Below are 14,408 nucleotides of genomic sequence, written 5' to 3' on the forward strand. Positions count from 1 at the left end.
ACTGGACTCTGCAGTGATGAAATCCAGCATAAAACAAACCTGATAAAGTTCCCATAAAACTGCAATAGTTATGGAGACCATTATTATGGGATTCATGATTTGTGTGCTTTTACAACAGTGTTTCCTCCACAAAAAAAACAGCTGTATAACAAGTGAATACTAGAGTAGAATGCTTCTACTTAGTAAGCAAAAATTAATTTTTACAGACTGATAAGACTGCTGAAACAATGATTGTGCTTTGAATTGAGTAAAAGGTAGTAAAAAGTCATATTAAGGGAAGAATGGTCTCTTACCATTATAATTATATAAATTTGTAATTTGAATTTCATTCAATGTGCACATTCTATTTTTTCTCAAAGATATATATGCAATTGATGTAGCAGGGCCAGGAAATCAAAAGCATACAATGATTTTGATTTACAATTTACATTTCTAATAATCTGCCAGATTAATCGGCATTGTCCCTCCCTGCACTGTGGATGTTGAAACTCATCGGCAGTGATTGGACTCTGGAAAGACTGGACTCTGGGAGCCGACAACGTCATAACTTATTCTGTGCCAGGCATTCTAGGCGTGACTCATTTTTATATATTGATTGATCTAATCTAGTTAGTAATATGGTACTACAATCTTCACATTCTGGATTTTTGGCCAAAATGTTTGGTGGTTTTCACCCATAATGTTAACTCCATCCACCTAGTGGAAACCAGGGGCTAGGTGGGTGGGGGTTTAGTTAAACTTGGCCAGGTGACTAACCTGCCCAGGACCCAGTCAATTTGATCTTCTCTTCTGAGCAGATGACTCAGCGCTTCCTCCCTACACTAGAACAATCCAGGGTTGTTATTGTTGCCTCCTGGGTTTTCTTCTCCATTGCAGTCTTGGTAACTGGCATGGAGATGGAGACAATTCACCATTGGTCCTGGCTCCCATGTGCCTGCCAATTTGTCACTTGTATGTAGTACATTGGGAAGGTGTAACCAGCAGTGTCCGAGGGGGGAGCGGATGGAGGTTAACTCTGGTCAGGGCAGCGAGGTTGGCAAATGGCGTGACTACTCACTACTTGCATTCTCCATCAATTTAAGGCAGGATCGGAGAGGATAATCCCACACTATAAATGGATTCTGAAGCAGCATGATCTAAGTTATGTTTAGATTAATTATTGATGTTAAACTATGACTTTGCTTTATGACTTATCTCATTGAGAAGATCTTAAACAGCATCAAATAGAAGTAAAACTAACAAGGTAGATCTTTGAGTTTAGGGTTTTTTTTGTACAAGATCAACTATGCATATTAAATATTGCCAGAAGCACAAAGAAAAACATCAAACCTTCACAGCTTCTAGACCAGCTTGGATAACTGGGGCAAAGACAGTTTCACTCTCACTGGTGTCAGCAAACATTTCGGGAATCTGGTCCAATAGGCTTTAGAAATAAAACAAGGTTAAAATTAATGCTTAGTAGTTTGATTTACATTCGTCCCCACCCCACGCTTCCCCTGTTTTGTCTTGGGTTTGGGTCTTGGTTGGTATTTCTTTAAGGTTTGCCTGTTACCCTAAGAATGTTACCATAGGCTGTTATTCGTAAAAACCATTCTTGTTTATTTACAGATCTATATATCTCGGTACACCACATGAGATTGTACTTCTGCTGCCCACCAGGTCTCAGTTACTTAATCATGTGGCATTGCATCACAGTTACATCAGTATCAGCTGCTCCTGATGTTAACCCTTTACTCTACAACCTCCACCCCACTTCAATTACATAGGTATGATCTCACTGGGGAACTTACAGTCAGTTTCAGTTAAAGGAAGAATTAGGTACACCTTGTTCTGAAAATTCAGTAGTCTTACTGCAATGTTGCCCCCCCCAGGCAGGGTTGCATAATATACCGATATTATTGTGGCACAATTCTGCCATAACTTGTTTACCTGACCCAGTGGAGCCCATATTCACTTTTGTGTAGATCTGAATGTATCTCCTTACTCAATGTTCTGGCCTCCAGTAATATACCAGATCCCAAACAAAGGATTTCAAGTGTAGGGAAACCCTGCCACAGGTTCTGCATTTGTCCTGTCCCTTTTCAAAGCAATCAGGAAATATGCAAAAAATGGCAAAGAACTCAGAGGGGCATTTGACAGACCCCCCACCACCCCCCCGCCCCCCCCACCCTCCACCAGCTTATTTGAAGGTGGGGGGGGAGGGGGACATGTAAAATAAAATGGGTGGCTAGCCCACCTCCAAGCTGTAGCCACCCCCAAGCTGTCCCCATGTTATGTTGGGCAGGTAAGGTGTCAGCTAGCCCGTCCGCCCTGAGGCCTACTGAAGCACTTGTTGCCTATTAAAGGTAACTTAAGGGTCTGTTTCCATCTCCGTCACCATAATACGGTTGGCAGGGGAAGAAGGAAGGAAAGTGGCCTGCCTGCTACTTTCCCAACTCGGGATAAAAGGCGGGAAGGAAGGGTGGGGGACAGGGGGGAGGTCCCCTGTGCCCTTTGGGGGCAACCCCCTCAAGATGGTACCCCTCCTTTGTGCTTCCCCCACCCTCTCAAACCAGGCCTCCCATGCCGCTCCACCCCTCACTGGGGTCCTGATCCCTCCCTGACCAAAGACCCTGGACTTTAAGTCTGGCACCCATGGGTGGAATTTTCCCCTCCTGCCTTTGGTTGGTTTTGTGGCAGGCAGCAGCAGAAAATGCCGTGCAAGGTCAAAAATTGGATTCCCGCTGATGGGAAATCAGTTTGGAACTTTCCCTCATCACTTTCATGGCGGATTGATGGCGGGTTGGGTTTCCTGCTGATCCATGTCAGGAACACCATTTGCATGAAATCACGAGCCCCATTCCATTCTTTCATCAAGCCAGCAGGAAATTAGACTGGTCCAAATCATGTTCAGAAATGAGTGGCGTGCAGCTGTCCGCCCTCACTTCACTTGTGACTTTGAGGTGCGGGCAACATTCAAAGCTACCTGCAGCAGCGCTGTTCTGGTATCTCAGCGATGGTGGTGTAACGCCACACTAGTGGGGATGTAGGATTGGTCTGCTCATGCTGGGTGTCTCCATACCCCAAGAAGGCACCACTGTGCAGTGGGTCTCGGGCAGGGCTGCACCCTGAAACAGAGACCAGCGTTGCGAACCTGGGGATGGGGGAGGATCATGAAGGCATGCGGGGGAGGGGAGCGGCATGGGCTATGTGGGGTTGGAAGGTGGGGGGGTGCAATGATGGCAGGAGAGGGGTGACCAAGGGTGGGGAAGCTGGAGCCCGACATGGAAGATTAGAATGCAGACACATAAGGGGGTGAATGAGAATTGAACTGCATGAATGGGAGGGGATGTACGCAGACTCTGGAATAGGAAGCTTGGGGCATTGGGGGGGGGGGGGGGGGTGGTGGTGGTGTTTTGTTAGTGTTGTACAAGAGGGATGGCTTTCACAGAGACTCAGTGAGCGGGTGGGGGTGTGGGGGAAGGGAGACTGTGTTGTGATCGGTCACAAGGCAACGGGAGAGCTCAGTGAAAAGCAGTCACAGTCTCTGGTCTGGTGCCAACAGGTCGGAGTGAGAGATTAAAGGCAGTCTTGGGTTTTTGTGCACCTCACAGTCAGGGAGAAAAAATTAAAGGCAGTCCTGGGGCTTTGCGGGCCATGCTACAGGACTACAGCACGTCGTACTCCCACTCCAAGGAGGGGCAAGGGCTGTGTGTTCAATTAGGATAAGGCACAGTTTGGTGTGCAGGGCATGTTCATAGTCGGTGGCAGTGGGCTTGTCTGGCTCGCTACTGGGCTGCAAATGGGGTGGTCATGAGTAAGGGAGGCATCTGCAGCCTGTAAATGGGGAAAACGTAATAAAGGAAGGATACTCAAAGCTCTCCTGGGAGGCTCTCCTCTGGACATGACCAAGCACACAGCCTCCACAGGGGAGGGGTGAGGTCCATATGGGACACGGGTCATCAAAAGTGATGGGTTCGGAAGAGGGCTGGAATTTCCACCACAACAACAATGGTATCCAGGATTACTGATGGACACTGGAGAATAACCCGAGGTAAGTCTACCTGCACATGGTGAGGCTCCAGGAAAATTGGAAGGACCTGAACACTGACAGGGGGAGGGTCGAGGCTGGTCTCAAAATAAAAATGAAGCACCAGCATCTTGAAAGCATGAAGTAATGGTGCAGTTTGAAATTGAAACTGGAAAAGAATGTGTACGGGAGGGGTCTGGGGCAGTGTGGTAGGAGCCCACGGCTGGACTAAGGGGTTCTTTCAGGGGTCACCTTCAAACTGCTTAGGGATGCAACATTTAAATAGAGGCAGAGCTGAGAGGAAAGAGGAAGACTTCCTTGAGAAGGTCGCATTGGAGCCAGTGCCTTTTGGTGCATTTTAGCAAGACACTGCAGGAGTCATTGGCTCCCCAATATAGTGGCTTCATTTGAACATTAACAAAGAGGAATGTGAGAATGGAAAATGCAGGTTAAGGGCGCACAACTGCTGCATGTCTTCCAGATCATCAAGGAAAGCCTCTGATGTGCTTTCTCAAATTGGCATGGATTATGGGCCAAAGGGCATCCAGTCATTGCTCATGTGCAAGTTAACCTTCATCAGTATGCCAAATCAGAGATTGCAGGAGCGCCTTTCGGAAGGTGGCACATTTCATGAATGCATTCAAACCTCTTCCAATTTCTGTCAAATTGAGATGTCAAGTATCAAGGTTGGCATCTTGGTCACCAAGCTCTGAGAGTTTGTATCAGCAAAAAGTTAGTTGTGAGGACGAAACTCTAGGGCATGACAGTGGCTGTGAGTGGGAGCTTTACTATATTTGTCCAGTATTCATTAACCTGTTGCATCTATCAGTCCACAGGGAGAAGGAGGATTGAATAATAGAGCCTAGGCTCAATGCTGCCTTCTTGATGGCAGTGATCTGATTGAGGAGGAGGAGAAGGGCACAGCGCCTCCTAGCGCAGCCTCGAGAGGAGGCCCTGCCTGGGGCCCATGGTCCAGGGGAGCCCCAACAAGAACCAGAGGATGAGAAGGTTAGACCCATCCCATGGAGGTGACTCGCACGAACAAGGGTTTACCAAAGACGTCGTTCCTATCTGGAGATGAGCGAGAAACAATGCCGCGTATATCTGTGCTTGTCAAGAGCTGCGGTGGATCATATCTGGCACATTCTGCGGGAGAATCTAACATGCCATGGACTGAGAGAACATCCCCTGCCAGTGCCCCTGAAGGTCATCGCCACACTCAATTTTTTTGCCTGCAGATTATTCCAGGGATCCACAGGGGGTCAATGCGGCATCTCAGTCCGCAACACATAAATGTATCAAGGAGGTGACAGATGCCCTCTACAGTAAGGTTTATCATTATGCAAAGTTCACACACCATGAAGCTAGCCATCCTACTAAATTTTAGTGATTTGCAGCTATTTCAGGGTTTCCTAGCATATAGGGTACGATCGATTGCACACATGTGGCTTTGAGAGCTCCATGGCAGCAGCCCCTGATGTTCATTAACAGGAATGGGTTCCACTCCCTGAATGTTCAACTGGTGTGCGATCGTCAGAAGCAGATCATGCAGATTTGTGCCAGGTACCCTGACTCATAAATCCTGAGTCACTCCCAGGTACCTCACATTTTCGAAGGGCCTCAGTGATTACAGGACTGGCTGCTTGGGAATAATGAGAACCCTCTCAAATGATGGCTCATGACACATGTGCATTATCCTCAGAGTGCCTTGGAGGAGAGATACAACACGACGCATAGCTCCACACGATCCATCATCGAGCAGATCATTGGCATCATGATGTGCTTCGGATGTTTGGACCACTCAGGTGGGGCTCTGCAGAGGGTGTCCCAGATCATCATGGTCTGTTGTGCCCTTCACGACCTGGAGATTCAAAGGAGGGATCCCTTGCCAGAGGGCGACATCAAGGAGGCTGAGAGCTCCTCAGACAATGAAGAGCAGGAAGGGCGAAAAACTGAAGAGGGAAATGAGTGTCAGCTTCCACATGAGGATGTTATCGAAGAAGCACAACATGGAAGATGTGCCCATGCCAAGCTGATAGCCACAATGTTCCAGGGGGAATAAGGTGCAGGTAACGGGACATGGCCACATTCCTCCTGTCCCTTAGTGCCATGCCAGTGCACTGACAGGCTTTTACAACCAGTAACATTGAGAGCAAATTCAGCATTCGGACTTGCACATTCAACCCTCATAATTCACCAGGCCCTAATCTTTGGAAAAATCAGCGGCGAACCCTGTATCCGTGCGCTCTGGGAAGTGAAAGTTGGCACAACAGCTCAAACGCTGCATCAAAGGACTTCATGCAGTCATCACCACCTTCATGAGAAATTTTTAGCAGACACTGAGATGCGTCCATGGTTGGAGAGAACATCATGGCTGCAGCTCTTGTGCTTTGGCACTAACAATGAAGACAGTCTTCTCAGTTTGAAAGGCAACTACAGCTAAACCTCATATTTAGCCTGCCTAACTCCATGATGTATTGTAAGGAGTTGAGGTTACGAATGCTTTTTGCAAACACTTCCAATGAGGAGTTTGTCACATCTCCCTGACATAACACAAGGGTAGAGAAACTATCATGAGTCAGCTAGACATCACATGAATGTGAGGCTAAGGGAGGTGATCACTAAGCGGGAACATGGCTCAACCCTGCAATAAGAGGGCACATAGATGTATGTGCACGACGACGCTTTTAAATGACAAGACCGTTCTCATGGATAGCAAATGTATTTACAAAGGTGTATGACATATACAGTGATTGAACACCGGAGACCCAGAAGTGATGTCAACATTCCTTAATTTTTCTAACCGTACCGCTACGCCTGGGTGTAGCCCCGACATCTGCAGCAAAGGTGGAGGCAGCCTCCTGACTGCTACGCCCTGCTGCCTGAGATGGCCTTGGTGGATGTCCTCTGGAGACCCGAGGCCTGGATGGCCCCTGCCTGATCAGGGTCTCCTGCTCAGGGGCAGATACTTCCTCGGCCTGAACAGCTGGAGCTGATGGGGTCACAGGCAGAAGGGATTTGGAGCAGCTAGACACTCTTGGAACGTCCCGTGTGGAGGACCCTGGGGTGTCTAGCTGACGCTCATCCTACCTCTGGGTGCCTGAGAACTTCTCCCTGACTCCTTGAGGAGAATGGGCACCTGAAAGGGGGGGTCAAGGTGTCCAGCACCCCTCTCACCTAGCCACTGATGAATCCCACTAATGCCTATAACAATGGAGTGCAGATCCGAGCGCAAATCCGACAGGATCTGCTGGACAAAGTTCTCTATGGCGGCTGCCACCCTTCCCATGGTGACCTTGAGGAGCCACATCGGACAGAATGCGGATGGATTCCCCATCCTTTGCTCTAGTCTGTTGACTGCCTCTCACAATTCTACCTGATTTTTCACCGCTTGTCTTTGCATCTCCAGCATGTTTGTGAAGGCCGCTTCCAGAGGCTCATCATCTGACTTGGACTCATTGGGTGGCTGCTCTCCAGCAGTCCTCCAAGTACCAGAGACTGGGCTGTCACTGCCTCTAACTGCTGCATGAACGCCTCAGTGAAATGTTTCCCAGAATGTGACACTGAGCTGGGGGAAAGAGTAGTATGCTTCCTTCCCCCCACCGACCCCTGTAAAACTCACCCCTTCTGTGACAGCCAAAATTACAGTGGAAGACCGGCTGAACTACAAAGAAATTCTGAGACCTACATGTTCAAGTCCTGGTGTCAGGTTTGAACCCATATTGTTCTGAATTAGAAGTAAGATTTGCACCAACTGAGTTGGGCTGGCACTCAGAGTGATGGATGCCTTTCCAAGAGGTGTGTAGTCATGCAAATAATCACAGTTGCTTTGTGTAGTAACTGGGAAGCAGTTTGCATGGCACTAAAATACAATAGCTGGAACAAAAAGGGCCAATTTTGTGCAATCAGGGGGTGCATTGCAGAAAGTTGCAGGTGCTAAACCAGTGATTTTCTGTCTTTTTTAAGGGGTGATAAGTCACAGGCTGTTTATCTGCAATTTTTAAAAATTCATTCATTCATTCATGGAATCGCCCTTGAGAGCTGTATACAGAGGGCATTGCAGTGGATCTGGAGCCAAATGTAGGCCTGAGGTAAGGACGGCAGATTTTCTTCCCTAAAGGACATGTGTTTTTATGACAATCATTAGACCAGTTGGTCATCTTTAATTCCAGGCATTTCATTGAATTCAAATTTCACCACCTGCAGCGGTGGGATTCGAACCCAGGTCCCCAGTGCATTACTCTGGGTGTCTGGAATATTCGTCCAGTGAAAATATTTTGCAACAGAAAGAAATGGAGATTAGCTAATCTCTTTAATTGATCAAATGATTTCCATTTTCCCTTAGAACCAAATGTGCTCATATTTATTTTAATGTATGATTAGATAACTCCAATGTTTTTGTATGCTTTTGAACTTGTTAATTTTTTTTCAAAAAGCTGATGGTTGTTTTGCCTGCCTCCCTGCTCTCCCTGTGAGTCAGTCACATTCCCCCTGGATGCATTGGATCAGCAGCTTTATAATATCATTAGGGGTGTAGCTATTTTGGTCAACAATTGGCAAATTTGAAGAAAAGATTTACAATTTAAATCCTCTGAACTACCTACTAGACTGTTACAAAGGCCCTCCTTCTCTCACAATCATACATTTTAGCACTGCTGGAAATTATGGGGTTGACAGTTCCACTCTGTAACTCTGGCAGGAACCCAACAGAACCACTCATAGCAAGGTGGGACCAGATTGTTATCTTTCTCACGCCAGTGATTTGAGAATATGGGTGACAGAGGAAAAAATGTGTGAAGCAGCCAATAAATATAGAAAAATAACCTGCACATTGTATCCATTTTTCATCTCTTAATTTTATGATGTAGATGATAAGAGGCCTTGATTTTTTTAAAAATACATGCAGATGTTAGATTTCACATTTTAGTTAATGTATTTGCCAATTTGTCTATTTGTTTAGAATGTTAAAGGGCTCAAGTTGTGTCATTTCAAAGGATTTATAGACAGTACTGATAAAACAGTAATTACAGACATTATTAGCCATTAAAAGTAACAGAATTAAAACAAAAAAAAAAAATCACTAATCGTCAAACAGTCTTTAATTCTTGATTTTGGCTATATGACTTGGCCCGATTTCAGGTAAAACAACCATCAACTTATTGAAAAAAAATTAACAAGTTCTAAAGCATACAAAAACATTGGAGTTATCCAATCATACATTAAAATAAATATGAGCACATAGTTATTTGGTTACACGGGAAAGTGGAAATTATTTGACCTATTAAAGAGATTAGCTAATCTCCATTTTTTTCTGTTGCAAAATATTTACGTAATAGACTAAAATGCTATAGCGGTTCTCCCCATCTCCTGTTGGTAACTTCTTCGGAAAATTAGCAGAACCCCTAGAGGAACAACATAATGGCTGAGAATGGTGATTTATGTAGTTTTCCCGCAGAGTTCTGCCATTCTCCAAAGTAACCACAGCAAGCCCTGCACAATTCCAGAAACAGAATACTTTTAGAAAATGAATCACAACAAGCACCATCTTGGTATTTGTTTTCCCTACAAGGAACAAATGTAGAGTCATTTCTACGAGTCAAAATACAAATTTCTAACAGAACTAAGTGGCAATTATTATTCATTTACTATTATGCTCTTGGAATAACATGATTCGTTTGTAAGTTGGAGAGCTACAGCAAAGTGTTTAACACATCCATTTTATGGCATTTTCTATTAACATTCATTTTCAACAAATAATAACACACCATGACACACAGGTAAATAAACAAAACATTGAAATAATGACAAATTCAACAAGTACAAATGATTATTACAGTTTTTTCTTACTTGTTAATAACAGGTCGAGATTCGTGGACATTGACGAGGAAGCCATCCAGAAGAGGAACAAACATCTCTCCAACATCTGACACCACCATCATCTGTGGCTGCGCAAGGCTGCTCTTCAGATTGTAGAAATGGAGAACCTTGTTGTAAGTGACAAAACCAACTCTAATGGCAGAAGTCTCTGCTTGATCTTCCCTGTAAAATGATTTTGAAGTGAAAGGGAAGATTGGTAATAGTTATTAAATAAAAAAGTCAGCTAACAACAGGATGAATTCTAGGTAGGATTATATAAGCTTTGCACTGCCATACTAAGAAGCAAATTGCAGATTAAAATTACATTGGTGTTGCCATATAGCTGGCAGACTAGAATATAAGCTAAAGAGGGAAGCTGGAAGAGCAATGCCTGCAACAACTTGAAATTATATAACAGCTTTATTGCAGTCAAATATCCCAAGGCACTTAGCTGCCGATAGTGGAAAAGGGAATAGTCCTGGCAGATTTCTGAGCTTCATTGAGAAATAGGATAAATGGCAATTTGGCCTGAAATATATATTCAAATATAAAAGAGAATAATTGCAGAGTCTGTTGAGGTTTGAAAGTTTATCAATTCTCCAAATAGTCAGAGATAATAGCAGCAGCAACAACAGTAGCTTGCAATTATGTATTGTCTTCAACAAATAAAAATGTCCTAATATGCTTCACAAAATTGTAGCAAAAGAAATGGACGACAAACCAGGGAAGGAGATATTATGAAGGGTAACGGATAGCCAGGTCACAGAAACCAGGGGCCTGGATTTTTGTTAAGGAAATGGGTAACAGGAATTGCAAAGTTCCCAACTCTGCAAACTTGCCTCTGTTAAAGAGGCCCACATTGAGATGGAGTCAGGCCCGCCGCCTCCGGAGGCAAACGTGAGATGGCAGAGGAGGCAGGTGGATGTAGAGGCTGGCAGACTCGAAGGCATTTACTGGGATATCAGCCCAGTTGTAATCATGAATGCCAGGCCCTCAAGCCCTAACCCCACCGCCCCATCATCAACCTACCCTCCCACCATAAACACCTCTACGCACCCTCATATCTCCCGTGCCCTTTCATGCCCCCTTAGCCGACCATTCATTATGAGTCTATCTGGAAAAACAGGTGATGGTCAACTATTCTTACTGCTTCTGTGGATACAGTTGCGAGATTGCCTCATTTTGAATGCTTGGCTGAGCTCCAAGAATAGATAATGCACTTTGCTCAGCAGGCAATGTTAATACAGCTTGCAGGGGAATGATAGTTTTGTGTTATTGACATCTTTAATACCTGATCTTTCTTTGAAGAGTTTTTCAATGCCTGTGTGTTTATCTACACAAGATTAAGAGGTGTGATGTGGAGGAAAGCTTTTTATCACTGATACTATGAATAGCTGAGATTCATTGATAGCTTTATGAGAAGGTAAGAGGTGCAATGTATTTAAAGGGAAGGTTGAATAACTGTTGTTTGGTTCCCAATTTGGGACTAGGGCTCCCCTGTGGTCCATGATTCCTCTGAGGTAACGTGAACCACCTCTACAAACAAAACAGGCCCAGTTCCATCAAAATTGTGGGGGAGGAGCATTTGAAATGTCCACCCCTGCAATGGGGCTGGCAAGTGCAGGAGTGCTGTGTGTAGGCTAGCTATTTGCACCCTTATCCTGAGCAGGTAATAACTGCTAGAAATGGGAATGGGGTGCAAATCTTAGAATCAAGTCCCGCCTGCCATTTGGTAGGTCTCCTGACTCAGCCTGATTCCATGAAAATTTGGGCCCAGTTTTAAGCAGGATCCTAAGAAAGTTGGAAGATGAAGAGATGGCGAGGTTAAAGAAGGGTGTTCCAGATTTTGGGGCCTAACTAACTGAAGCCACCACTTATGGGGTGAAGGGAAAGAGATTGTTATGACACAGCAATTGGTAAAGCTGAGTTATTTAAAAATCCCAGAAGGAAACATTAAACAACTGTCATAACCTACATTTTATGTGGTATGTTTGAGATGCAACTCTAAATTCAGGAATCAGACCACCAGTTCTCGAGAGGTGTTTATATAAAATTACATGAGACATTTATTAATTTGCACAAGTTAACTATATACACATGGCTACAAATTGCTACTATCATAACTTTTAACAAATTCCCAGACTAATCTCCACTAAGGCAACAGCAACCCATAGACTTTAAGCAGATACCAGGCAAAGCGTTTTCACCTTACAAATTCAACATGAGGTTCCTTTCACTTTGGTTTCTTTGCAGACACAGTGGTAGGTTTACAGGCTTTGACCTTACATTGCCTCTGCCCTGCACACACGAAACTGCTGTTGGTTATACCTAGCACATCTCATTGAATGTAAATTCTCATTGTATCACCAACCCCTTTGAACACCACCTCTTCTAACAATAGGACCCCTTTCATAGTGCCAATTTTATTAGTAATATAAACATGGCTTTGTCTCTGCTAGCTAGGTGCCAGACTTCATTCCCCTTCTTGAATGCTCTATTCAACAAAATGCAAATGCACTCTACCTCTCTTAAAATCTCAAAACTAGTATATATCAAAGCACCCAGACTAGCTGCCTTTAATCCAATTAAGACACACCCACAGACTAAACCTCTATTTTAAAAGAAAAATAATTTCCAATAACATGCATTAATAGCTTCATAACAGAGATATAAACAATATGATAGACTCAGAGTGATGAAGAATTTTGGGGAGAATTGTGTAGCCAGGTAAAACCTGGCTGGGCAATGAGGGATGTGCCTCCTCTTCACTAATTAGCACATTTGACTGTTTGTGATGCTTTACTTAATGTGGGGCAAATAACTTTCCTGGTCCTAATGCAGTTTTCTGCATTAATGTTTTCATATTCATTTTTATGATGACAGCTTAAATGTGAATTCTGTTGTGTTCAAATATTCAATCACAACACTAAAGGAAATCACAAGGAATATTGAAATTGCAGTGAAACAGAAGATTGAAAAGGTTCAAGGAAATACAAAAGAGGCTATCAGATAATGGAAAAATAAATATTAAGACCTCTTATGAGCATACAAAATTAGTTTAAACATTTGAAAGAGGGCAGGACTGTTCAGAGATATCAGAGCGAGCCTAACTGTGGTGATAAACGTGTGCAGATATATTAAGCACATATTTTATATTTGATTGTTGGTAAAAGTGAGAATCCAGGCATACTAGAGGAGGATACAGTATAACTGTTACAGTTCACTGTAGAAGAGGAATTGATTCTAAAAATAGCCACTCTCAAGGTAGATAAGTAATTGGGACCTGCTGCTGGCATGCACACTGTGGTTATTGAAGGAAGTCAAGTGACAAGAGGCTCCACCTATAATTTTTAATCCTGAAAAACACACATTGGACAATGGGAATGGAAGTAGACAATGTATCACCTTTATTCAAGAAGGAAGAGGTGGACAATCTTGCCAACTACGCCAGCTATTCTAATGTCAGTTGTAAGCAAACTCTTAAAGTGTTCATAATTCAAGGTAAAATTAGTTAGCATTTAGAAAGGCATGGGTTAATGAAGGACAGCCAATAAGGATTTATTAAAGGCAAGCTGTAATAAGAGTATTGGCACCACAATAAATACAACATCACAGGCAAACAAATGTTCAATTGATGATTTCTCAGAAGGCTTTTAATAAGGAGTCTTGCAAGAGGCTTGTTAGAAAATATTGAGTTATATAGTGTAAGAGGAAAGGTAGCAGTATGGTAGCAAGTTGCCTAACATAGCATAGGAAAGAGTTAGGATAAATGGGTCTTGGTCAGATTGGAGAAACATTGGAAGAGGTCCAATTTAATTTTTGATACCTATAGATGATTTAGGTATAGGGAATACAATGTTTCTGACAACACAAAAGTGGGAGGTTTTGAGGTCTTTAAAAAAAGCACTGGAGAAGTTGCAAAAAAGAATTACATGGGTGACAGCAAAACTGAGAGGTTCTAACCATCAGGAAAGAGTGAACAGCCTGGGCTTCTCTATAAGAGAGAAGGTTGAGGGGCCGTGTTCTAAATTATGAAGGGATTTAATTGGATAAACAGATGTTTCCGCTTGTGGGGGAGTTCAAAACTAAAGGTCATAAATGCAAGCCAGTCACTAAAATCTAAAATAAGCAATTCAGGAGAAACTTTTTTAGTTAGAGATTAGAGAGAACGTGGAACTTGCCTTAATACAACGTAGTTGAAACAAATAGCAGTTATGAATTTAAGGGGAAGCTAGGTGAGGGAGAAAGCAACAGAAGATTATGCTGACAGGGTTAGATGGAGTAAGTGGAGGCTCATGTGGAGCATAAACACCAGCGGAGACAAATTGGGTGGAATAGTCTGTTTCTGTACTGTAATTACTTTGTATTTCTATGTAATAACAATGTATAGCTAATTGGGTGTACCACAATAGCAAATGTCATCTGAGCTATGGCTGAATTTCTGTAATAAGCTTTTTCCTAATACGAGCTGAAAAACTTTCATTGAAACCAAATCATAAAATGCCACTGAAAGTGCTAGTTAACACATACATATACATAGTTG

The 14,408-nt window shown here is 43.6% G+C and overlaps 1 protein-coding gene across 1 annotated transcript in view; it reads right to left on the bottom strand.

The window, feature by feature from the left end:
• Positions 1–14,408, bottom strand: part of sec24d (SEC24 homolog D, COPII coat complex component) — a 244,257-nt gene that overhangs the window by 61,866 nt on the left and 167,983 nt on the right. Inside the window, exons 12-13 of the mRNA XM_078543241.1 lie at positions 9,857–10,048; positions 1,330–1,423 (exon numbers count right to left, since the gene is read on the bottom strand). Coding sequence (XP_078399367.1) covers positions 1,330–1,423; positions 9,857–10,048 — 286 coding nt within the window. The remainder of the gene's footprint in view (positions 1–1,329; positions 1,424–9,856; positions 10,049–14,408) is intronic.

This window comes from Cetorhinus maximus, chromosome 1, assembly GCF_964194155.1.
Source record: "Cetorhinus maximus chromosome 1, sCetMax3.hap1.1, whole genome shotgun sequence".
Classification (NCBI taxonomy): Eukaryota; Metazoa; Chordata; class Chondrichthyes; order Lamniformes; family Cetorhinidae; genus Cetorhinus; species Cetorhinus maximus.